The 21,430-nt window shown below is 37.5% G+C and overlaps 2 protein-coding genes across 3 annotated transcripts; one reads left to right on the plus strand and one right to left on the minus strand.

The window, feature by feature from the left end:
- Positions 1-530: 530 nt before the first annotated feature.
- LOC132122145 (probable E3 ubiquitin-protein ligase MGRN1) lies at positions 531-8,931 on the minus strand. Of its 2 annotated transcripts, XM_059532077.1 has the most exons (17): positions 8,514-8,931; positions 8,017-8,135; positions 7,846-7,934; positions 7,592-7,738; positions 7,077-7,194; positions 6,851-6,917; positions 6,707-6,750; positions 5,967-6,014; positions 5,585-5,653; positions 5,283-5,442; positions 3,977-4,089; positions 3,497-3,702; positions 3,298-3,412; positions 2,574-2,619; positions 2,227-2,343; positions 1,146-1,188; positions 531-825 (listed from the first exon to the last, which is right to left on the minus strand). In XM_059532077.1, the coding sequence occupies exons 1-16, from the start codon at positions 8,599-8,601 to the stop codon at positions 1,151-1,153; spliced, it is 1,584 nt and encodes a 527-aa protein (XP_059388060.1). In that variant the 5' UTR covers positions 8,602-8,931; the 3' UTR covers positions 531-825; positions 1,146-1,150. The 2 variants fall into 2 exon arrangements, with proteins under 2 accessions (XP_059388060.1, XP_059388058.1); XM_059532075.1 differs by lacking the exon at positions 1,146-1,188 and having other exon boundaries at positions 8,514-8,930.
- A 911-nt stretch (positions 8,932-9,842) lies between these two features.
- On the plus strand, positions 9,843-19,393 carry LOC132122147 (UBA-like domain-containing protein 1). Its single transcript, XM_059532081.1, has 3 exons — positions 9,843-10,104; positions 10,662-10,721; positions 17,782-19,393. The coding sequence occupies exons 1-3, from the start codon at positions 9,997-9,999 to the stop codon at positions 18,079-18,081; spliced, it is 468 nt and encodes a 155-aa protein (XP_059388064.1). The 5' UTR covers positions 9,843-9,996; the 3' UTR covers positions 18,082-19,393.
- The last annotated feature ends 2,037 nt before the right edge of the window (positions 19,394-21,430 follow it).

The raw sequence follows: 21,430 nt of genomic DNA on the forward strand, positions 1-21,430 counted from the left end.
CATATCACACTTTATGATAAAACAATTTGACTACATACAAACATACATAACTTTTAAAGGTGCTTGACCTAGATAAGCAGCAGTGAATTCACTAAAAAGCATCAGATATGTGACTGTAAATTATGGCAGATCCCTCTATAAACTACTCATTAAAGCTTCAAGAAGTGCTACAGCTTCCCACTTTGTCTATTTCAACGGGAGGACGAAGGGACAGCCACACAGTACTATAAGGCACAAAACAAATATATAAGATACAGACGTAGATGACTACTTCAACCGGATAACTGATTATACTATGCGTCCGTATCATACTGCAATCTGATGCATTTAGTGTTCATTTGCTGATTATTTAAAAAGAAAAAAAAGGTACAAAGTCATAAATCACCATGAAGCTGCAATCTTCAAAGAGACTGAGCATCCATTAAAATAATTTGAGTCATTCAACATTTCTGAACTCTCAAAGCAAAAGCTATGACCGTCTTATAAATGACAAATCGTTTTCTTATTTTTCTTTTAATGTTTTTTTAATCTTTTGTATCGTGTTTCTATTACACGGTGAAATGTCTTGGACTCTTCACTACACAGCTTTGATTGTTGTACTCAAGAAGTAATTTTCTTAATTGAGACCTGGAAGTATTCATGAGCAACAGTGTGCTGGAATGGGAATAAGTTTGGGTCAGCGGGTTGATGAATCTGGCACAGCAGGGGGTGTTTATGAAGGGAGCCGCTCATCTTCCATGCGCAGGCTGCTGGAGAGGCAGAGCAGGGGCTGACTGGAGCTGCTGGTGCTCTGACTCTTCAGGCTTTCTATGGACTCCGATGAACCTGAGGAAAGGTGAAAACAGGTGGAGTGAGAATGGAGGAGAATATTCACTTCAGGTTTGGACAGATTTAACTGAATTCATTTTTCTCATGATCTTATGGGGCTTATGGTTAAAATTAGTTTTGCAGGCCAGTTGGGATTACATATGAATTTTCTTTAATTACAACTGTTTTAAAATGCTGGACCAGATTGTGAAGTATCTATCATGGACAGACAGTAATGAACTGAATGAATAACTCATGAACTGACTCTTACAAAGTGACTGGTAGAAAAATAGAAAACCATTAAAAAGAAAGAAAAATTCATGACATTGGTGACCTACCAGAGTCAACATTCCTCTACAGCAGTGGACCATGACTCAGACGCTTTGTGTGTTAAGAGCAAGCCGAGTTAGAGTAAGAAAGAGAGAGAGTTAGGAGACAGCACAGCATTAGACATGTATTACACACACAGCCAGCGTGGAAGTACATCCCTGCCACATAAGGGGGGAAAATATCATGCTTTGGTAAATCATAAATCTAAATTATGACATAGTAAATCATAATTCTGAAAGTTTTTCTGAAAATTTAGATTAACAAAAGAACATTTTTGTCATAATGACCTAGTATTTTATACATTTGAATTATAGTAATGACTAAGTATCTGATAATTAGGACTGTTTATGTTATAATTATGATTTGACAAATCTTTAAAGAAAATTTGTTTTTATTCTTATGTGGTGAAAATGGACTACAATACAATTTTTTAAATTTAACATCTGATTTAATTACTAGTTACATTTAAATACTATAATACACTTTTCATTTCTTAATCAAAATATAAATGGTGTGTACTGTGTTAATAAATTATATTTACTTACAAAACTTGCATAATAAAATAAAAAATAACATTTAATCGAATCACATTTGTAGCTGAAACATTTTCAAAGAATTTGTTTTAAAATAAAATTAACTAATAGAATTAAACAAATTTCAGATTTCATGGTTTAACATCAAGAATGATAATTAAATTATCAGAAAATATTTACACCCCTTTTAAGAATGTCTAGATTGTTTCTTTCTAGAGTATAGATGGCATACAAAATATACTGCAAGAGAACAGAAAAATGCTTTTAAAGACTGAAAAAAAGTATTTTAAACAGAAGCTTTACTTGGTAGAAATTGCTGAGCAAGGAAGCAGCAATAACAGAGAAGGTTCAGCACAGCATCAGTTCTGCCAAACATGCTGAAAAATTTGCTTGCTCCAACTTTGCTCTTTTGCATTTTCTCAAAGTCAACAGTACGAAGGTTTATCAGGGCGTAAAAGACAGCCCACCCTCGAAAAAGGACTCAAAGGAACTATTCCTACATAAGGAGTTTTGGCAGACTTCATAGGGATGTCAGGATTGTGTGGTAGTGACTCACCAGGCAGGGCCAGGTCTGCCGAGGGGTCACTTTCTGTCCGGCTCAGGCTGCTGCGCTCGCTGTGGCAGTCCTGTAGGATTTCACTCACAGACACACCCAGAGATCTGCTCTCCGAACCTGCCAACATGACACGATTAACATGGTTTGTTCTTCATCACCGGTACTGACACACAACCAAAGCCTGAGAGAATGGCAAGCCAGTCAGAATGTTCATTTTATATACATATATTATATCAAACAGTTATATATTACACAAGATCTCTTTTTAACTGCTGCTGCCATATTATTTGCAACACTGACATGAAATGCTTCATCTTAATGCTGATTTGCACATCAAATTTGCTAACCTGAATTTGGGAAGCCAGGTTTGGTGGACACACCCTCTACTGTGGCCTGTTGGGAAATAAACTAGAATGAGCCTGTTTTTTTTTTTTTACAGGTTGTGGGAAATGATAAGCAGACATAACAGTGTAGGTCGTTTACTAGTTTGCATTTCTTTATCAGTCACATGCAATCAGGTAAAACCCACAGATCTAGGCAAACTAACCCATTGAGTTACAGTCAGCTCATCGATGCCATGAGTCACACACAAGTGTAATGAATGTTTCCAAGAAATACATTTGTAAAGAAACTATTGTACACTTTTATTTATACCACAGGCACTTCATAAAACATAGTAGTTCCTGCTTCCTTTAAGTACACTGTTAAGAGGAATCCATCTACTGGGTTAAGCTTTATTTCAAGGTGACGTTGTTACAGTGTTATTACAAAGTACAGTGTAACATTAATAAACTATTACTACTAAATAACATACTATAGGGCATAACAAAGTAAAAATCTGCAAGAAAGTGGACCTCGAGGGCCAGAGTTCAGAACCTCTTCTATAAGGTTAAGGTTTGGTTTAAGGTTAGTTGCTTGTAATTATGTATGATTTAATGTTATTACTATACTATACTGTTGTGACTACATAAGTACACGTAGCATGTAACTACGTCACCTTAAAATAAAGTGTTACCATTTATTGGCTTGTCAGTGGGCATCATTTCAGGGAAGAACTAGATAGTGGCTGACCTCAGTGGGACTGAGACTACAGGGCAGAACAGACTGAGGCTGGGCATCAGAGAGCTCCGACATCCTCTCCTCATCTTCTTCCTCCTGTATTGGGGATGATGGAGAACGTGTAGACCTGGAAACATGACATATATCACTGGAAAATGAAAACCATTATTTGAGCATTTTCAGAGTTAGTATTTTCACATTACGTACTTACCCATCTGGAGACTTGCTAGCTTTGCCCTTCATTGATGTGGTATCTGTGTTCTGCTGCCGTCCAGTCAGGGGATCCCCCATCTCCCCAGAAAACTGGATCTCCTCATAGAGAGGTGCTGATGGGATTGAAGGGGACACTGGTTGCACCCCATTCAGGGCTTCCAGCAGTGAGATGGGCTCATAACCAGGAGGGATGTTGTCGGCATTCTGAGATCCAACAGGAAAAAAAAAAAGTGTGTTGTTAGTAAACTTCTGATTTAGAGGTCTTATTTGTTGAAAGTTATGTTGTTTGACATACACATTTTAAAACACATTCAAACAGAAAACTTATTTTAAATTGTAATATTTTTTAGAATATGTACTGGAGTCAAATGCGAAGCATGAATGCACTGGACAAAATCAATACTACTGTAGCAACACAGTGGGAAAGAATCGATGATTTATTAATGAATTAGAGTACAGGATGAAACATGAATTTTACCGAATGCTCAGTATGGTCAGAGCTCTGGGAAAGCACTGGGCTAAAGGAAACTGGTGAGAGAGTGGCAGCTGTTTTCTTCCTCACGGCTCGAATCTGGAGCAGGGCTCTGAATGCTGGGGCAGCGAAAGGAGAAAGAAAGGTTGGCTGGGGAAAATGGATACAAGACAAGTGCTCTGTGCATAAACAAACACAGGTGCTGCATCCTAACACTGCAGATTAAGTTACCAGATTAATTTGGCTACAAAACAGGAAGTAAATATTTGCACAACTGGTCTTACTGTCGAAGCAAAATCAGTGTACATTCTCTCAGTGAAGAAGATCTATAGGGCAGAAACAATTAACACAAGTACACAAAAGCCTGGCCATGGCCAACTAAACAGCAGTCCTGTCACATGTAGTTTCTTATTAGCACGTTTCTCCTTCAAGGAATGAAAAATCACTAAAACATTTACCATAAAACATAGGCCACCCAAGAATTGATTTGGAGAAATTTTGCATTACATTACTTGCAATGAATCCTCTGCAGAAAATGGGTGCGGTCAGAATAAGAGTTTAAACAGCTGATAAAAATGTCACACACCTCCAGTCCATCAATTAATGTCTTGTTTAATATCATTAAGATATAACAACTTTCAATTTTTGGCCAGTCCATAATCCATAAAAAATGCTGAGAAATTACTCTCTTGTTGCTCCCTCTCATATCACAATCCACTAACATTCATCTTAATGATGGATTTATTACAAACACTCATTCTGACAGGACTTATACTGATAGGCAAGTAATGTAATGCTAAAAAGTCAGTTCCAAGGAACAAACAAACTCATCTAAATTTCAGTTCATTTTCAGCATATTTTCAATTTTGGTTTAACTATTCCTTCAATTACACAGCAAGGAAATGTATCATTTTCAGAAAGGTTTCTCAGAAAAAAACTGAAACATGTTTTATAACACAAATACAAAATCCATTACAAATTAGCTGAAGTCTATTACTTCACATGAATTGACTAATCATTATTACATGACATCCCCAGCAGATGGCACTATTCTTCAACAGTCACCTGATCTGCACTGCATTAGTGATCAGTAATGCACTAGTGACTATTCATCACTAAGAACAATTAAAAAGGGTAATAAAAGCACAATGGTAAATCAGTACATATTGGGTAAAAAAAAAAGATTCATCACTCAGCCTTTTATCTTTATGGCCATACCCACTTTAAAGGTTTGGCTCATTTAGCCGAACAAATCTGAATAATAATGGGGGAACAATACGGAGAGCTCAGGCGTTGATTAATGAGTACTTACGCAGTCTGCATATAGGGCAGTTGTTGGCCTGGTAACGCAGTGTATCAGCACAGGCATTGCACAGACACAGGTGCCTGCAAGGGAGAATGAGTGTGTCACGCAGGTCTGATAAACAAACCACACACTCGCTGCTGTTGTCACTGTTCTCATCCTCTGTGGACTGGAGAGAGAAGACAAAACAAAACACTGTAAAATAGAACATGAAACCAGAGACAGAAAAAGGCTGGATAGATATTGTGTTACTAGTTGTGCACGTCACATCTCATCTGCCCTAAATTCTGTGGTGTAGCGACATGATTTACCTTTGTCTCCTGATTGTTCCGGTTTTCAATGCCGTAAATCTCCTGCAGCAGATAGCTCACACGGTCCACCTAAAGGATGAGCATGTGATACGGAAATGCGGATTACTGGAATGGGAAACATCACAGCACAGATCAAAATGCTCATTATCTTTTTCATGAAGTGACATGGCCTGATTACTGCTTCCACACATGTGGAGTGGATAAACGTGCACAAGTGTCAAAAGATCAAAGCGTTGAATCCGTCTGTTTAATGAGGGATCCAATTAAGAAACACAATCATCCAGCCACAATCACAGATATACTGAAAAATCTGATTGTTCTGTTGCTTCAAAAAACAAATATCAGACACTTACATTTAATAATGAGCCACAAAAATACTTACAATTTGCTTCTGTTTCAAAGGTTTCACTGAGAAACTGCCATCAACGTGCTGTAAGGGAATATATATAGTAATAATATTATAAAACCACTTGGTAAAGAAAAAGTTTGAGAAAAGTCTGAGAATATGACAGATCAGATGCACACTTGGAAAAAGGCCAGTGAAGAAATCTCTCTGTATTTCTATTCTTAACATTAGCACTGGTTGAAAAATACGGTTTTATTTCTCATAGTTAACCTCATAGTTATACCAGAAAGGTGATTAGAATTGAAGGAAAAGCTTTTATGTAAATTTGTTTAAATCAGTGCTTTACAGTTCCTAAATCAATGAAAACAGATCAATGCATTACTTTTAAACATCTCTTGATATATTAGTCTGATTATGCTGTGTTAATAAAAATGTATGATGCTCTTCATGATGCTTTCTGTGGGAATTTTTGTTCTTTTTAATAAAGCTAAATGATGTTAATTCTGTCTATTTTCTACACTGGCTACAAAACAATTTTCAGGGTTCTAACCATTTTTGACCATATCTTCTAAGAGCCTGAAATATCACAATTTTAAAACGTCAAACCCACATTCAGGCTTTTACAAGATCATGTGAACCATGAATCTCAAACTATCTTGACTCTATAAAATCCAGCCTGGTTAATGACTTACTCAAACATGACAAAACATGATCGACTGCTTACAAGCTTTCAGCTGACATTCTAGAGCATAAAACAAATCACAAGAAATACACACCCTTTCAAAAGCTGCCAAGAGAACATGCGCATGCCCGGTGACGTCTGTAACACAAAACACAGTGTTTTGTGAAACAACAGTAATGTAATGCTTTTACATTATTCTACCCGATTATATTTTTTATGATCAAAATTGTTCACCAACCATCTCCATCATCCACTATTGCTTGGACCACCAAAGGGAAAACGCCTTTGTCCAGATCAAAATTCAGCTAAAATATTACAGAAATATTTCAATGTTTATTTCTAAAAAATACACAACACCCAACTATTCACAATTATTTTTAAAAACATTATTATTCACAGCACAAAGGCCTTGATGAGACGATGCAAATGAGCCTCTAAAGAAAGTTAATCTCAGATAATCATACCTCTTCTGGTTTCCATTTGGTGAAATCGATCTTGAAGGATGGCAGAGAAAATTGCTGATTTATCCCTCTCTTATAATGGACCGTCTCAGACACCATTGAAGGGCTCTTGGGGCTGTATCTTTAAAAAGAAAATTGTAGTGGTTATCACCAGCACATCACATCTCAGCATACCTGAGGGTGTCAATTACTAATAATGTGCATTAAAACACAGCGACCTATGTAAAAGGGCTTAATTTTTATATCTGTTTTTAGACCAAGGGCTAATTGTACCACTGTTTCCAAGGAAAGAATTAAGTTGCCAGAAGAGATGTTGTCTAGATGCCAGTGGGTTATGTTTCTTTGGACTCAAATGGCGCAAGTGAGGCTATCAATCACAAGAAACTTCTAATTATCTTCCAATCCTTTTCCTCTAAAAGAAATTCACTTAGTTAAAAACGCATACACCACAAGCACAGTGATTTAGTACCATTCAACTACAGAAACTTTACCTAATTTACTACTCAGTAGAAACTTACATTGCCATCCCATTGGCAAACTCCTCAAAGGCCTGACAGTATAATGTAATAGCCACTCTGGCATCAGTATCAAAGCAGAATTCAATACTGTACAGAATCCTGGGATCTCCTGTATCCTCCAGTGTGCTGTCAGAATCATCCTTATACCTGCAAAAAAAATAGAAAAACAAAAGTTTCTTTCTTATTTCAGCATTTATTCCACATTATGGTATCATCAGCAGCCCATTCGAGCCATGACAATATTCACAATATACCTGACAAGTCGTAAAGTATCCTTCCTGATGTTCACCAAACTCCTCAGCGTCTTCACAGGCTCATTTGGTGCTGGGGTCACGTAGGGAAACTGTGGGAAATAGGACCAAAACGTATGTGTGAGAATGACAAAGTATTAAACTCAGAGTTTTGAGGTTGTTTCTTTTGGTCACCTGCACAGGTCTGTTGCCTAAGAAATTCAAATCCATATTTTCTCCAAAAAGATATCCCTCTGGATGGGGTGTGTCAAACTTTTCCCCTCCCATGAAAAAATGGCTAGTGAAATAATTTCCTGCAATAAAGACATTAGATTGATTATTATCTGTGATGCATGTGGTCATTATACAAAGTTAACCCAGGGTGTTGTTTAAAAGCATTCAGGAGTACATCAAATTAGTAAATATTTTCTGCATCTCTATCTATATATGCTATATATTTTCTAGTTATCTAGTCATTATATATCAAGTATTTTCTAGTATATATAAGTAAATTTAAAAAGCAGAAGCATGAGACATTCTGTGGATAAATGTTTATTTTATTAACAGAAAGTAAGAAACATAAATAATATGTGACAGTCCATGAGTGACGCCAAAAATTGTAAAAACAACACTACATTAGACTCCGTAATGAGGCTAACGTTTGTTAACACATTACTCAGATGACATTTTACCTGATTTGGGAGGATATCTGTACGCCGAATTGGCTTGAATATCAATGTCTTCAACTCCAGCAATCCTCCTGCTCAGTATTGAACCCATGTTTACGTGTAAATGGCTGTTGAAGACCGATATATGTGGATAAAGGAAGATTTGTTTGGACAGTTAGCTGGATACGGTTTGCTTCCTCCGCTATGGATACATTCCCATCTCTCGCGACAAAAAGAATTGCGAACAAAAGGAATTAACTTTTGTATCTACGTTTTAGCTCTTTCAAAAACAAAGTGACTTATGTAACATCTGTTAATTCGTGAATAAATGCCAAATAAACGATTTTTGATCGTTAAACAAAACAACAACAAAAACAAGACTATTGGAAAAGACTCTCTTCTGAGGAACCCATACTCTCGCGAGATGGGATTTTCTGAGAGCAAAGGATATTGGGATATGTTGTTCCTGTCTACCTTAGGTCGGGGTCTCAGCTGACGTAAACCACACCATAAAAAGCCTAAAAGAAACATTAATTTCGACACTAAAGATATTTTTAATCAATTATCATGGACATGCAATGAGTTATGTTTATGATTCACAAGTTGAATAAATTCCAGTATTGATTACAAAAATGATAATTTCAGCTATTGTTCAATATTCTAATATTATAACACACAAACTAATGTCATATATGGATCGAGCACGACAAAATAATTACATATTGTTACTATATATTGTTATTGTTACGAATACTGTTATTCCATATTTGTGTTTAAGACGTGATGCTTTTTTGTAGTCAAATCATATAATTTCACCAAGCGCAGTAACGCAGTTATTAAAAGTTAAATAAACGTCATGTAAAAGTTGTCGTCAAATGCTTATTATTACTACAAAGGACTGCGCTAAAGTACATCAGGGGGTCTTCTGTTAAGATGCTAGTGATTTATAATTGGTGTTGGAAGACTTGTTTACCATATTTGGGAAGGTAGTGGCATAGCTCGAATGGGAATTGGACAGGAACGACCGTCATTCATAAATTCTGCCTTCTAGAACCTAACAAACAAAGCGTTGCATGGTGGGATATGTAGTTTCGGGGCTTAAAGAGCAACTTAAACACACCCTCTTATTCTTGTCGCGTAGTTTATATATGCATTTTCTTTCTTTAAGATTGGATATTGTCAAATTGTATAAGCAAAATCGTCAACATTGATCTGGAACGCTTCAACATATACATCAAACTAATGCTGTGTCATCAGAAACACAACAAACGTGGAATCCCGACGCATACAATTCCCATGACCTCCGCCCCGCTCTGATTGGCTGCTTCGTGATGTCAATCATCAGGCGCTCCTCGTTACACCAGCGCTCCTACAGTAAATATTTGTGTTTGTTCAACCGGCTGTAATGGTGGACGACTGAAAGAGAAAAGCGGAGAGGCTAAATCTCAAAAATCCGGTCCCGGGTAAAACACTATTGTTCGTGGCTTGGAAACAAACACCAGTGAATATGGATGAACTCAAACATCAAGTTATGATAAACCAGTTCGTCCTGACAGCTGGATGTGCCGCAGACCAAGCGAAACAGCTTCTGCAAGCGGCACATTGGCAGTTTGAGGTAAAGCGCAATGGAGAGCACTATGCCTACGCTAGAGCATTGTTTATGTGATGCATTGCATTCTCTGTCTGTCGAGTGTATGGTTGCCATTGCTTAATAATAAATAATATCAATGACCGAGACATGTTTCAGTGTCCCCTTCTTGGGCATTTAAAATCTATTAATGCCGTCTGCATGTGCTTTATTTAGGAATAAAACGGCACTAAAATGCATCTCTATAGTATAACGACTGCGAAAAGCTCATCAGAGACTACTATCCAATTAGAGTTTACTCCAGATTAAATACTATAATCCTTCCCCATGCCACACTGTACGATCTTCCAATGCTGTTCTGCAATGAAGATGACCGCAGACAGATTACACTCCACAGAGCTTAACACTGATACAATGTTGTGCTTTTATTATTTTGTTTAGATCAGCCTAAATCCTGCAGCCATTCCCAGCTCTCTAAAATGAGTGAAACTCCGACAGTTTTCCAGTCTAGCGAGGTATAAATATGTTTGACTATTATTAAACCGCATGCGAGGTAATGCTGTGTTATGATCTCTCACTCACAGACAGCCCTTAGTGCCTTCTTTCAAGAGACAAATATCCCTTACGGTCACCATCATCAAATGGTGAGTATGAAAGCCGTCATCTCTGTTTATAAATGTTTATTAAATGTAACCTTTTCTTCTATTACACGTGTCTGTTATGTTCCGTTTACATCGTGGCTGAAACAATAACAATGTAAAGCTGTAGCCATAGTGTCGGCCATGTTGCGGAGAGACGGGGCTTCCAGAAATAAACACACACACACACACACACACACACACACACACAGGCGCTGTGTTCAATGTTATCACTGTAGTGTGTCGAGGTAGGCAGTATTTCATTGTTGCAGTATAAATAAAAGTAAATAATGGCAGCAAGTATCACGAATATGGGCTACCACTGGTCAAGCAAGCAAGTCTCTTCTTGAACAGGACTAGTGTTTAATAATTCCTTTGAAAAAGAGGTACATGGTATGTGCATGATGATGATGGAGTTCTGGAACACCCCTCTGTCACTTGTTTTCCTGCGCATATCCTTAACACTTTACAATAAGATCCCATTAGTTAATTTTAATTAATGGATTAACTATAACTAACATTTTGCAATTAATTTGTTACAATATTTAATAATCTGTGTTAACATTACTTAAAAAATACAACCGTTCATTCATTGTTAGTTCATGTTAGCCCAGGTCCAGTGAATAATATTACTACACACAACTTTTGATTTTAATAATGTATTAGAAAATGCTGAAATTAACAATAATTTGTAAAATTAATAAATGCTTGTTGTTATATTATGCTTTATTTTTCATTAATTTGTGTTAACTATTGAAATTGTGTTATTCAGACTTAAAAAAAAAGTCATTAGAATTGTGGAAGGGATGGAAATTTCTATAGTGAAGAGTTTTTACAGTTATTGTTTGATATTAAATATATTTAATCTCGTAGATAATGCTGTTGTGAATTGTGGGTGATTTATTCTTTGGAGTCTTTTGGAGTTTTTTTTTTTCAATGAATCTGTAAAACAGTTTAATATAATTGTCAAACATATTCATTAGCGAATCTGTCTGAATCTGAATTATTAAAAAAAATTCAGAGCTAATCCTATATGTCTGGAAAAATGGCAAAATAGAAAAAGTGGGAATTAAAATAAATAAATGTGTTGCTAAAACAGAAATGATAATGTTCAGTTAAACATTGCAGTTCACCCCATGTTTGTGTCTGTTTGAGGTTTATTGATGTGAGTATATGGGCCATAAATGGTTTTGCTGAAGCATAAAAGTATCTACAGATCATTGTTTATCGCTGAACACAGGGCAGTTTGCCCACTGCATCACAGTTTAAAAAGATCCAGGTGAAAGCACAAGAAGCAGAGGTGTGATTTTGTTGCATGCAATTGAGTTTGCACTACAGTTTCCCCTGCACTAGCCCACTTATTCTGATTGACTGAAGTCATACGTGCATGAAAGAATCAGCAGACTAGCATGCTTACCTCATTGGTTTATATTCAGGATTTTGTTCATTCAAATAATTGCATGTAGTGCTTATGACCAATAGTGACAGAATACACTCTGGACAAATGTGAAAATCAAGACAAAAATAATCCTTTGTCCTTGATCCTTGTATTGATGTATTGGCTATTATACTACAGTACTTTTATAAAACGGATGTGATTTTAGTCTAATTTAGGTAAAATGATGAAGCTCTGACCATGCAGTCACCGCCAAAGTAAAAAAAGAGTAGTCTTAGTAACATGGTCAGTTATACTCTGTACAGTAATCAATACAGGATTTAACACACAAAGGGTAGAAAAGTCTCTTTTCCTGGCATTGGGGCTGAGAAGGAGGGGCACAAGTTCTTGTAACTTTAACTGTGGTTTGTTCCAGGGTGTGACCTAAGAAAGAGTTGGCAGTATTTTAATACTCCGATACAGCTGAATTCCCTGCACCTTACAGAGAGGGGTGCCGGGGAAAGGTTAGAGTAATGACAGGACTTTATTGCAGTTAACTGACAGTTTGATTAAAGGGATCATGGAGTGAAGCTCCTTATCTTGATGACCTTACAGTCGCTGTAGCTATAAAAACGAGCAGATGTTCTCTCTTGTGAAGGCTGTGAATTGGGGAAGTGGAACAATCTGTGTGAAACATTCTAAGGACAAAATACAGGCTGAGAAGTCAATAAACACCGGAATGTCTCATCAAAGGCAGTGTATACAAAGTATTTCACTCTGAAACAATGATTATATTTGAGTTTTTGGCCTTGAGCTGATTTTGTGGTTGGGTTCAGAAAGAGTAAACCACATTTACAAGCAATGTTTCCCAGTATGCTGTGAGTGTGAACAGCCGTGCAATGCACATGGGTTTAACTGGTAAGCATGGCCCAGATTGCCTCGGCTGGTAGATGATTTTAGCCCCCGGCAGAATTCAAACCCCAAAGGTAAATGTTTGTTACATCTATTCAAAAACATATCACATCATGTTCTTTTATAATCAAAATAGCCTTTCCGATTACTCATCGGAAGCAATGCTAGGAAAACAGGCTACTTTGTGAGCATTTAACTGAAATCACAACCAGTCAAAGATTTGTGCTGACATACTCTTGAAGCTTGTCACTGCAGGACTGTGCATTGTCTCTCGAATGATAAACTGCTCGTGATGTTCATCAGTCACTTTGGATAAAACTGTATGCTCGTTTAAAGCCACGGTATCATCTAGCAGACCTACAGTTTGTGAAGTATCTGAAAAAAAGGAGAAATGTTTCATTCAACCAGCTTCAGTTATATAATATGACATCTGACAATATGGTATGTTAGATTATTTAAGGCCCATTCACACCAAGGACAATAACTATAACAGAAATGTTAAGAATCATTCTTATTCTGTGAGCTGCATGTTCACATCACAGCTATAGTGTTAATGGCACAGAAAAATGATATTGTTGGAACCAATTTCCTGTCACTGACAGCCATCCAGAATCCTCCCAGCTTTAAAGAGCTGCTGGAGCATTTAAAGCAATTGACGACACGCAGTGTACACTTATAGTATGGTGTGAATGCTAATTTAGTTATCACAGTTTTTATAGTATTTACCCTATTTTCTAAATGCAGGTTATAAATATTATTATGAACAATTCATATATGCATGTTTCATTTTTTTACATTTCTGACCTCGACCTTCCAATTATGCAAACTCTTACTGAGCGCAATGCTAAAACCTCAAAATCCAGTCAAATGATGCATAGATTTTTTTTTTCTTTCATTTTTAATAAGCTGTTACACTCTGATGTACGTCACAATACAGAAGAACAGATTTGTTGCTACTTCTGTTTAATTACGAAAAAATGCTCTTGGATAGCGGTCATAACTCTCAAAGATGTCTTTCAGTTGGACGACATTTAAACTGTAATGATTGAACAACTTTTGCTTGTTTACAATCACTGCACAATCACTTGGCAGAGGAAACTGCAGCCAATATTAACCGCTGTGTCCTTGATTTTAACATACACACCATTATAAATCAAGTCTTGTTTCATTGTGAAAATCAGCCTTTTTGTAGACAATACATGCCTGTTGTTTTGTTCTGAAATCCCTCTGTACTGTTACACTCAGGCTGATAATCAAGCCTTAAATTGGGAGATAATTTTTTTCACATATGTGTAAACACTTAAACCTACATAAACACAGCATAATAGAGTGCAGAGATCAGAAAAAACCTCTGCATCTCTGCAGTATGTGATTATAAATTACTGTTATCAAAATCAAAGCACCTCCTAAAGGCATTGTCTGCCTGCTTGGTGACAACTCGCAGCATCTCTCTTTTTCTCAGAGGCTCACAGATACGTGCATGAAAGATCTGCGTACAGCAGATCAGGCAGTGTTATACAGTTTTGTGTTACAATGGAACGCTGCAGTGAACCGTCAATTATCTCATTACAAACCTTATCATTATATTTCATGCACCATCTGCCACAGTGTGTTCACTTTCCATAATTCCAGCCCTGAGTCATGTAGACATGCAGTTTTAGTTCAAAGGAATTTGAAAGCTTTCCTTTGTTTTATGCTATATATTTCTAGCTCTTTCCAATGGAGGAGAATCTGCTTGTGTGTGGATTGGAACAGTCTGGCTCATTGAACAAAAGTAAAGGGGAACAAGGTTTATGCTGTCAAAAAAAATGTTTTTCTTTATTTTTTATTCTCACTGATGCCTCTGAAGGGCTTAATTCTGTGCTCGGTGACATGTCATTGCTATGGTTCTAGTTGGAAATGGGCAATCATGGATATCCAGTTTGGAATCACACAAATATATTTGTCCCACATTAGATCTGGACCTTTTTGTTGATGTCTTTTAGAACATGGCAATTTTTCAATAGTTTTTTATTTCTTCAACTGCTATTTGCAATGCTTAATGGAGTTGCAGTTCTTTCTTGCAGTCGTGTACCTTTTGTGTTTTGGCTGATTTTCAAAACTTGTAATATTTGTGGTTTACCTTATAGCAGGTTGGTTTGGTTCATGTCTTTAGTTATTAACTTTTTTTAATCCCTTTGGGGAAATTGCTTCTGGAACTAAGGCAGCTGAAAAAGTGTCGCACTATTGGTCTTGTTTTAAAACAAAGAAACTACTCAAAAGCGAGGGGTGATAGAAGTTGAATAGTTTTTTCATACTTTTTCTGATTTCAATTTAATATGAAGAGACAAGTAAGCCATTTGTAGGTTATAAAGTAAAAATACTCTGGTTGTGTACACTGTAAGAAATAGAATCAACATGATGCAATGCATAATTCAAAATATGGGTAAAACATCTGTGAAAAATTTATATGGAATACCTTCCATTTTTAACACAGTACATTTGTGCCCTATTTTACAGCCTTTACATTGTGTAGTGCTATCTAAACATTCTTTGTTTGAGAATCCAGACCAGCAGTGAGTGTGGGGCTGGGTTATCTTTTTGACCAACCAATGGAAGACAAGGGGTGTGTTTATGAAAGAAAGAAAGAAAGAAGGAAAGACAGGTTTAAACATTCACTGGGTTTCCAAGTTAATCAAATGTAACGAACAAAAAGGAATTATAACAAAGTGGACTGGGCTGTGCACCGCAGGTTCTGTTTTTCCACGCCAACTCTGACCTCATTTCTAATCAACAGATCTGTCCTCACAACCAAAATATTTCCATAGCAACCCAGCTGTCGGCCGGAGCACGTTTGTTATGTACACCGCACCCCTTGAAGCACACTATGTCAATGTTTCTGAATTATGGAAGATCTGCAGATGCATCTGCTCTCGGTTTGACAGCCTTGTTAAGCCACTGAACGTCGTCTTCTCCACATCTGCAGCAGCTGTCCAGCTGGGTGATGCATTGCTGGATGCCATTTTATACTACTCTCCCAAACCAAGGGACCCCCCCCCCCCCCCCTGTGTAACAGCTTCATAGCTGTTTTCTTAATCCCTCAGACTTCCTGTTGTAAACACTCTTGTGAATTAAAGGCATCTAGGGACACGGAGGTCCATTTGAGACTTTTGACCGGCCACGATGGGGTGATTGTGGTGGGTTTCGGAGAGATCTCCTTTCAGGTGGGTCAATAAAAACTGCAAGCGGCAGTATTTAAGGTTGCTGACTGGATGTTGCAGTAAGACAATATGGACATGTTTCTCATACCTGTGCAAGGGCACACCAGGAAGTATCCCAATGTAACGCTGTCCACTCATTTCAGCTTTCATTGACAAAATTTCTTAGATTTACCCCACATATTAGTCCTAATTCAACCCCAAGATTGCTGCCTTGTGCAGATTTGTGGCGACCTTTGAAATGTTGTTTATTTTTGGTGATGTTGTCCTGCCGCCGAAAACATGGCAGGATGGCGGGGGTGCTCTCATGAGGCCTATTGTGTACCTCTGTAAATGGGCGATTTGCTGCGGACAGAGGACAATGAGTTCAGAGAGGACAATGGGGAGGTCACAGAAGTAATGGAGAGGCTGAACGGCACACAGAGGAAGGCAGAGCGGGTGATGCCAGGGCAGAGATGAGAAACAGGAAGTTGAACTGTTAGAAGAGCACCAATCAACACCGGCTGAGAGAATGTGAAGGAAGGGAGGGAATGTTGGAATGATCTGCTGGGACAACTTGGCAGAATTACGCCACTAAAATGTTTTAGCTGCTCGTCATACGGTTTAAAATGTGTTTTATTAGTTAGGAATGTTAAAGATGTATTGAAAGTTATGGAAGTATGAAAAAGGGGCCTCTATATGATACAAATACATGAATGAGGGGTTCGTGGGCAATATCATGAAATCAATGAGAATGATTTTAGAGACAACAAGATTTGATTTACTTATTTATTTTAATTAAAGTGTAACAAGACAAACTGCTACACTACTGTTCAAAAGTTTGTGGTCCGTAAACCCTAGGGGAAAAGAAATGCATTTGAAATACATTTATTTTATTCTAAGTATACTACAAATAGACTGACATATTTATGTACATAGTGAAATATCCTGTAATTGTACTTTTTAGTATATAACCTGGTATATTTAAAGTCTGCTAAATTAGAAAAACTAATTTTGTACTTAATGCTCTTTAATTGTGTGGAAGTAGTGCTAAAGATATACTGAAGTATATCTGATTGTGCTAAAGTGGAACAATTGCAAGAATACTTCAGGGACACTTTAAATATCTCGCAATATTTAAAGGGCGATATTACTCAAAGATCATATAATCATCATTAGTAGTGGCTTAATATTAAGAAAGGTGCATTGTACACAAGTAGTACTCCAAAAAAGTTTAATTATAATTTTTACATCAGTTAGTCTCAAGCGACATGTAAGTAAATACATTAATAGATTTGAACTGTGCTTAGGATGAAATAAATGTATTTTAATATATTACCTTTACTAGGGTAATTTTGAAAGAAATTAATACTTTTATTCAGCTAGGACCTATTCAACTGCTAAAAAAAAGTGACAGTAAATAAATTTGTAAAAAAAAATCTGTTCTTTTTAACTTCCTATTTATAAAATATTCCTGAAAAAAAAACTGTAATAACTGCTGAAAATTCAACTTTGCCATCACAGAAATAAATTACGTATTTTGATAAATGATGTGCATTATTCAAGAACACAGTTGTGATTGTCCATCTGTTTTGTTTTTTAGATGTGTACTCCTGCAAACACGCCGGCAACACCACCAAACTTCCCAGACGCCCTCACCATGTTCTCGCGCCTCAAAGCCTCGGAAAGCTTCAACAGCAGCAGCAGTGCCAGCATGGCCACCTCGCCCCCTCCACCTCCAGTCAGCTGGGGCATGACCGGACCCGTGCCCAACCAGCAGGGCTTATGGACTCAAGGGCCTTCCCCCCAACAAGCCCACCCGCCCCCAGGCTGGCCCTCGGCTGTCAACCAGCAAGTGGCAACTGAACAGAAGGCCAGCGTCGCCATGGAGGCCGAGAGATGAGGGCCTGGACTACACGGAGCGAGGGCCAGGGGAGGGTCGTTTTTTCTCTCTCACTCACCAGACATGGAGAGGGAGAGAGCTACACCAAGAATAACCAAGCAACATGGACATTTACAGAAGAGGAGCGATAGCCAACACGAAGGTAATAAGAGAAATAAAGAAACAAGCGCACATTGTATTACTAAGAAAGAGAGCAAGTGAAATTTACCAAGTTTTTTCTATAATAAAAGAGTAGTTTAACGTATATGGGACTATGATCATTGCGCCCGTGGATTATTTCTGGTATTTTCTCAAAGATGGACGTCTAGCATCTAAGGCAGCAACTTTTATCACATTTTACTTTTTATTCTTTTATCTGGTGTTCTTTATGCAAGACGAGAGTTGACGTTGCATGTGGATTAGCGTTTTTTAACTTACTAGTATTCAATGCAAGCATTCACGTGTACAGTGTGTGAGCCTTGCACACTCAAACATTGTGTATCGGACTTACATTTTCTCTCCCCGTTGGATTATGGGACTTTTTTCGTACCTCACTGGTCACCTGACTCTACTCAGCCAATCAGGGAATCTCACTAGTTGAACACCCTTTTTCGAACTCGAACTGGATTTTCCAGGATGCTTTGCTTTGCCCATTACGCAGTAACTCACTGACGTCCTCAAAGATTGTTCTGAAAATTGATTCTAAAAAGATTTAGATATTTTATAATCATGGCTCCTAGTTTGTTTGTTTTTCAATTTGTTTTGGGGGGAGCTGGTTAGCTGGTTTATCAGACTGTTGTTTCTTAGCTGAGGAGAGTAAATCCATGCCGCTAAAGTTACATTAAACCAGACTACTATTCAACATGTTTGTAAACAGACTTGCCACTTTGCATGATATATTCATATGTATATAATATTTTGTAGTTTCTTGCTTTTAGGGGGAATTGTACATGAATGCTTTTCGGGAATTCTGTCTCATTTCCAGTTTTAGAAAGAGGATGGGAACTCCAATTCAAGTTGCAATTCTGTCCCAGTTTGCTTTTTCTATTCGACATAAAAATGATAAATCTGGTGGTGGAAAAAAAATGTCTCATTTGATGAAAACCATTTTCAAAAAGGAATGCTGTTAGTCATTTTAATATTTACTTTGTATTATTTTGCACTTGCAACTATTTCTGATCAAGCTTTTCTTTTGGGTCGCTTGTTCCCAAAGGGTTTTCCATGTATGTTTTCCCCTGTTTGACTGTATTGATACCATTCCCACAATATTTGTGGACTACCTGATAATTAACTTATCATTGTTTGTGTTCCTAAATAAATATTGTATGTCCTATGGTGTGATTTGTTCTTTAGTAGAGACTTGTTGTTGATGTGCTGTAACTGTGCTTGTCAGTTTATACAAAATTTTAATATATAATTATAATTGTGGAATTATCATTCTTTATGCTACTAGAAATTAAAGTGAGACTCAAGTGTGGATTTTGAGCCTGATATATGAGAAAAATTACTTTCAATTTCCTTTTTACTCTAAAAATCTAATCATCATAACATTATAAACTGACTTTAAATCCATTAGGGTCAGAGCAAAAATATCTATATTTTTTATTTATTTAGTATTATGTTTCATTAGTATTTCATAATTAGTATTATGGACTACAGTCGTGGCCAAAAGTTTTGAGAATTACATAAATATTGGAAATTGGAAAAGTTGCTGCTTAAGTTTTATAATAGCAATTTGCATATAGTCCAGAATGTTATGAAGAGTGATCAGATGAATTGCATAGTCCTTCTTTGCCATGAAAATTAACTTAATCCCAAAAAAACCTTTCCACTGCATTTCATTGCTGTCATTAAAGGACCTGCTGAGATCATTTCAGTAATCGTCTTGTTAACTCAGGTGAGAATGTTGACGAGCACAAGGCTGGAGATCATTATGTCAGACTGACTGGGTTAGAATGGCAGACTTGACATGTTAAAAGGAGGGTGATGCTTGAAATCATTGTTCTTCCATTGTTAACCATGGTGACCTGCAAAGAAACGCGTGCAGCCATCATTGCGTTGCATAAAAATGGCTTCACAGGCAAGGATATTGTGGCTACTAAGATTGCACCTAAATCAACAATTTATAGGATCATTAAGAACTTCAAGGAAAGAGGTTCAATTCTTGTAAAGAAGGCTTCAGGGCGTCCAAGAAAGTCCAGCAGGCACCAGGATCGTCTCCTAAAGAGGATTCAGCTGCGGGATCGGAGTGCCACCAGTGCAGAGCTTTCTCAGGAATGGCAGCAGGCAGGTGTGAGCACATCTGCACGCACAGTGAGGTGAAGACTTCTGGAAGATGGCCTGGTGTCAAGAAGGGCAGCAAAGAAGCCACTTCTCTCCAAAAAAACATCAGGGACAGATTGATCTTCTGCAGAAAATATAGTGAATGGACTGCTGAGGACTGGGGCAAAGTCATATTCTCCGATGAAGCCCCTTTCCGATTGTTTGGGGCATCTGGAAAAAGGCTTGTCCGGAGAAGAAAAGGTGAGCGCTACCATCAGTCCTGTGTCATGCCAACAGTAAAGCATCCTGACACCATTCATGTGTGGGGTTGCTTCTCATCCAAGGGAGTGGGCTCACTCACAATTCTGCCCAAAAACACAGCCATGAATAAAGAATGGTACCAAAACACCCTCCAACAGCAACTTCTTCCAACAATCCAACAACAGTTTGGTGAAGAACAATGCATTTTCCAGCACGATGGAGCACCGTGCCATAAGGCAAAAGTGATAACTAAGTGGCTCGGGGACCAGAATGTTGAAATTTTGGGTCCATGGCCTGCCCTAGAAACTCCCCAGATCTTAATCCCATTGAGAACTTGTGGTCAATCCTCAAGAGGCGAGTGGACAAACAAAAACCCACTAATTCTGACAAACTCCAAGAAGTGTTTATGAAAGAATGGGTTGCTATCAGTCAGGATTTGGCCCAGAAGTTGATTGAGAGCATGCCCAGTCGAATTGCAGAGGTCCTGAAAAAGAAGGGCCAACACTGCAAATACTGACTCTTTGCATAAATGTCATGTAATTGTCGATAAAAGCCTTTGAAACCTATGAAGTGCTTGTAATTATATTTCAGTACATCACAGAAACAACTGAAACAAAGATCTAAAAGCAGTTTAGCAGCAAACTTTTTGAAAACTAATATTTATGTAATTCTCAAAACTTTTGGCCACGAGTGTACCTACACTAGTCTTCAAAAGTTTGGGGTCTGTAGAACTAATATGAGCAAATATTTGTTCAATTGATCAAACGTGACAGTAAAGTATGATGTTACAAAATATTTCTGATAAATGCTGGACTTTAGAATTTTCTATTCATCAAAGAACCCTGAA

This window comes from Carassius carassius, chromosome 40 (assembly GCF_963082965.1).
Source record: "Carassius carassius chromosome 40, fCarCar2.1, whole genome shotgun sequence".
NCBI lineage: Eukaryota > Metazoa > Chordata > Actinopteri > Cypriniformes > Cyprinidae > Carassius > Carassius carassius.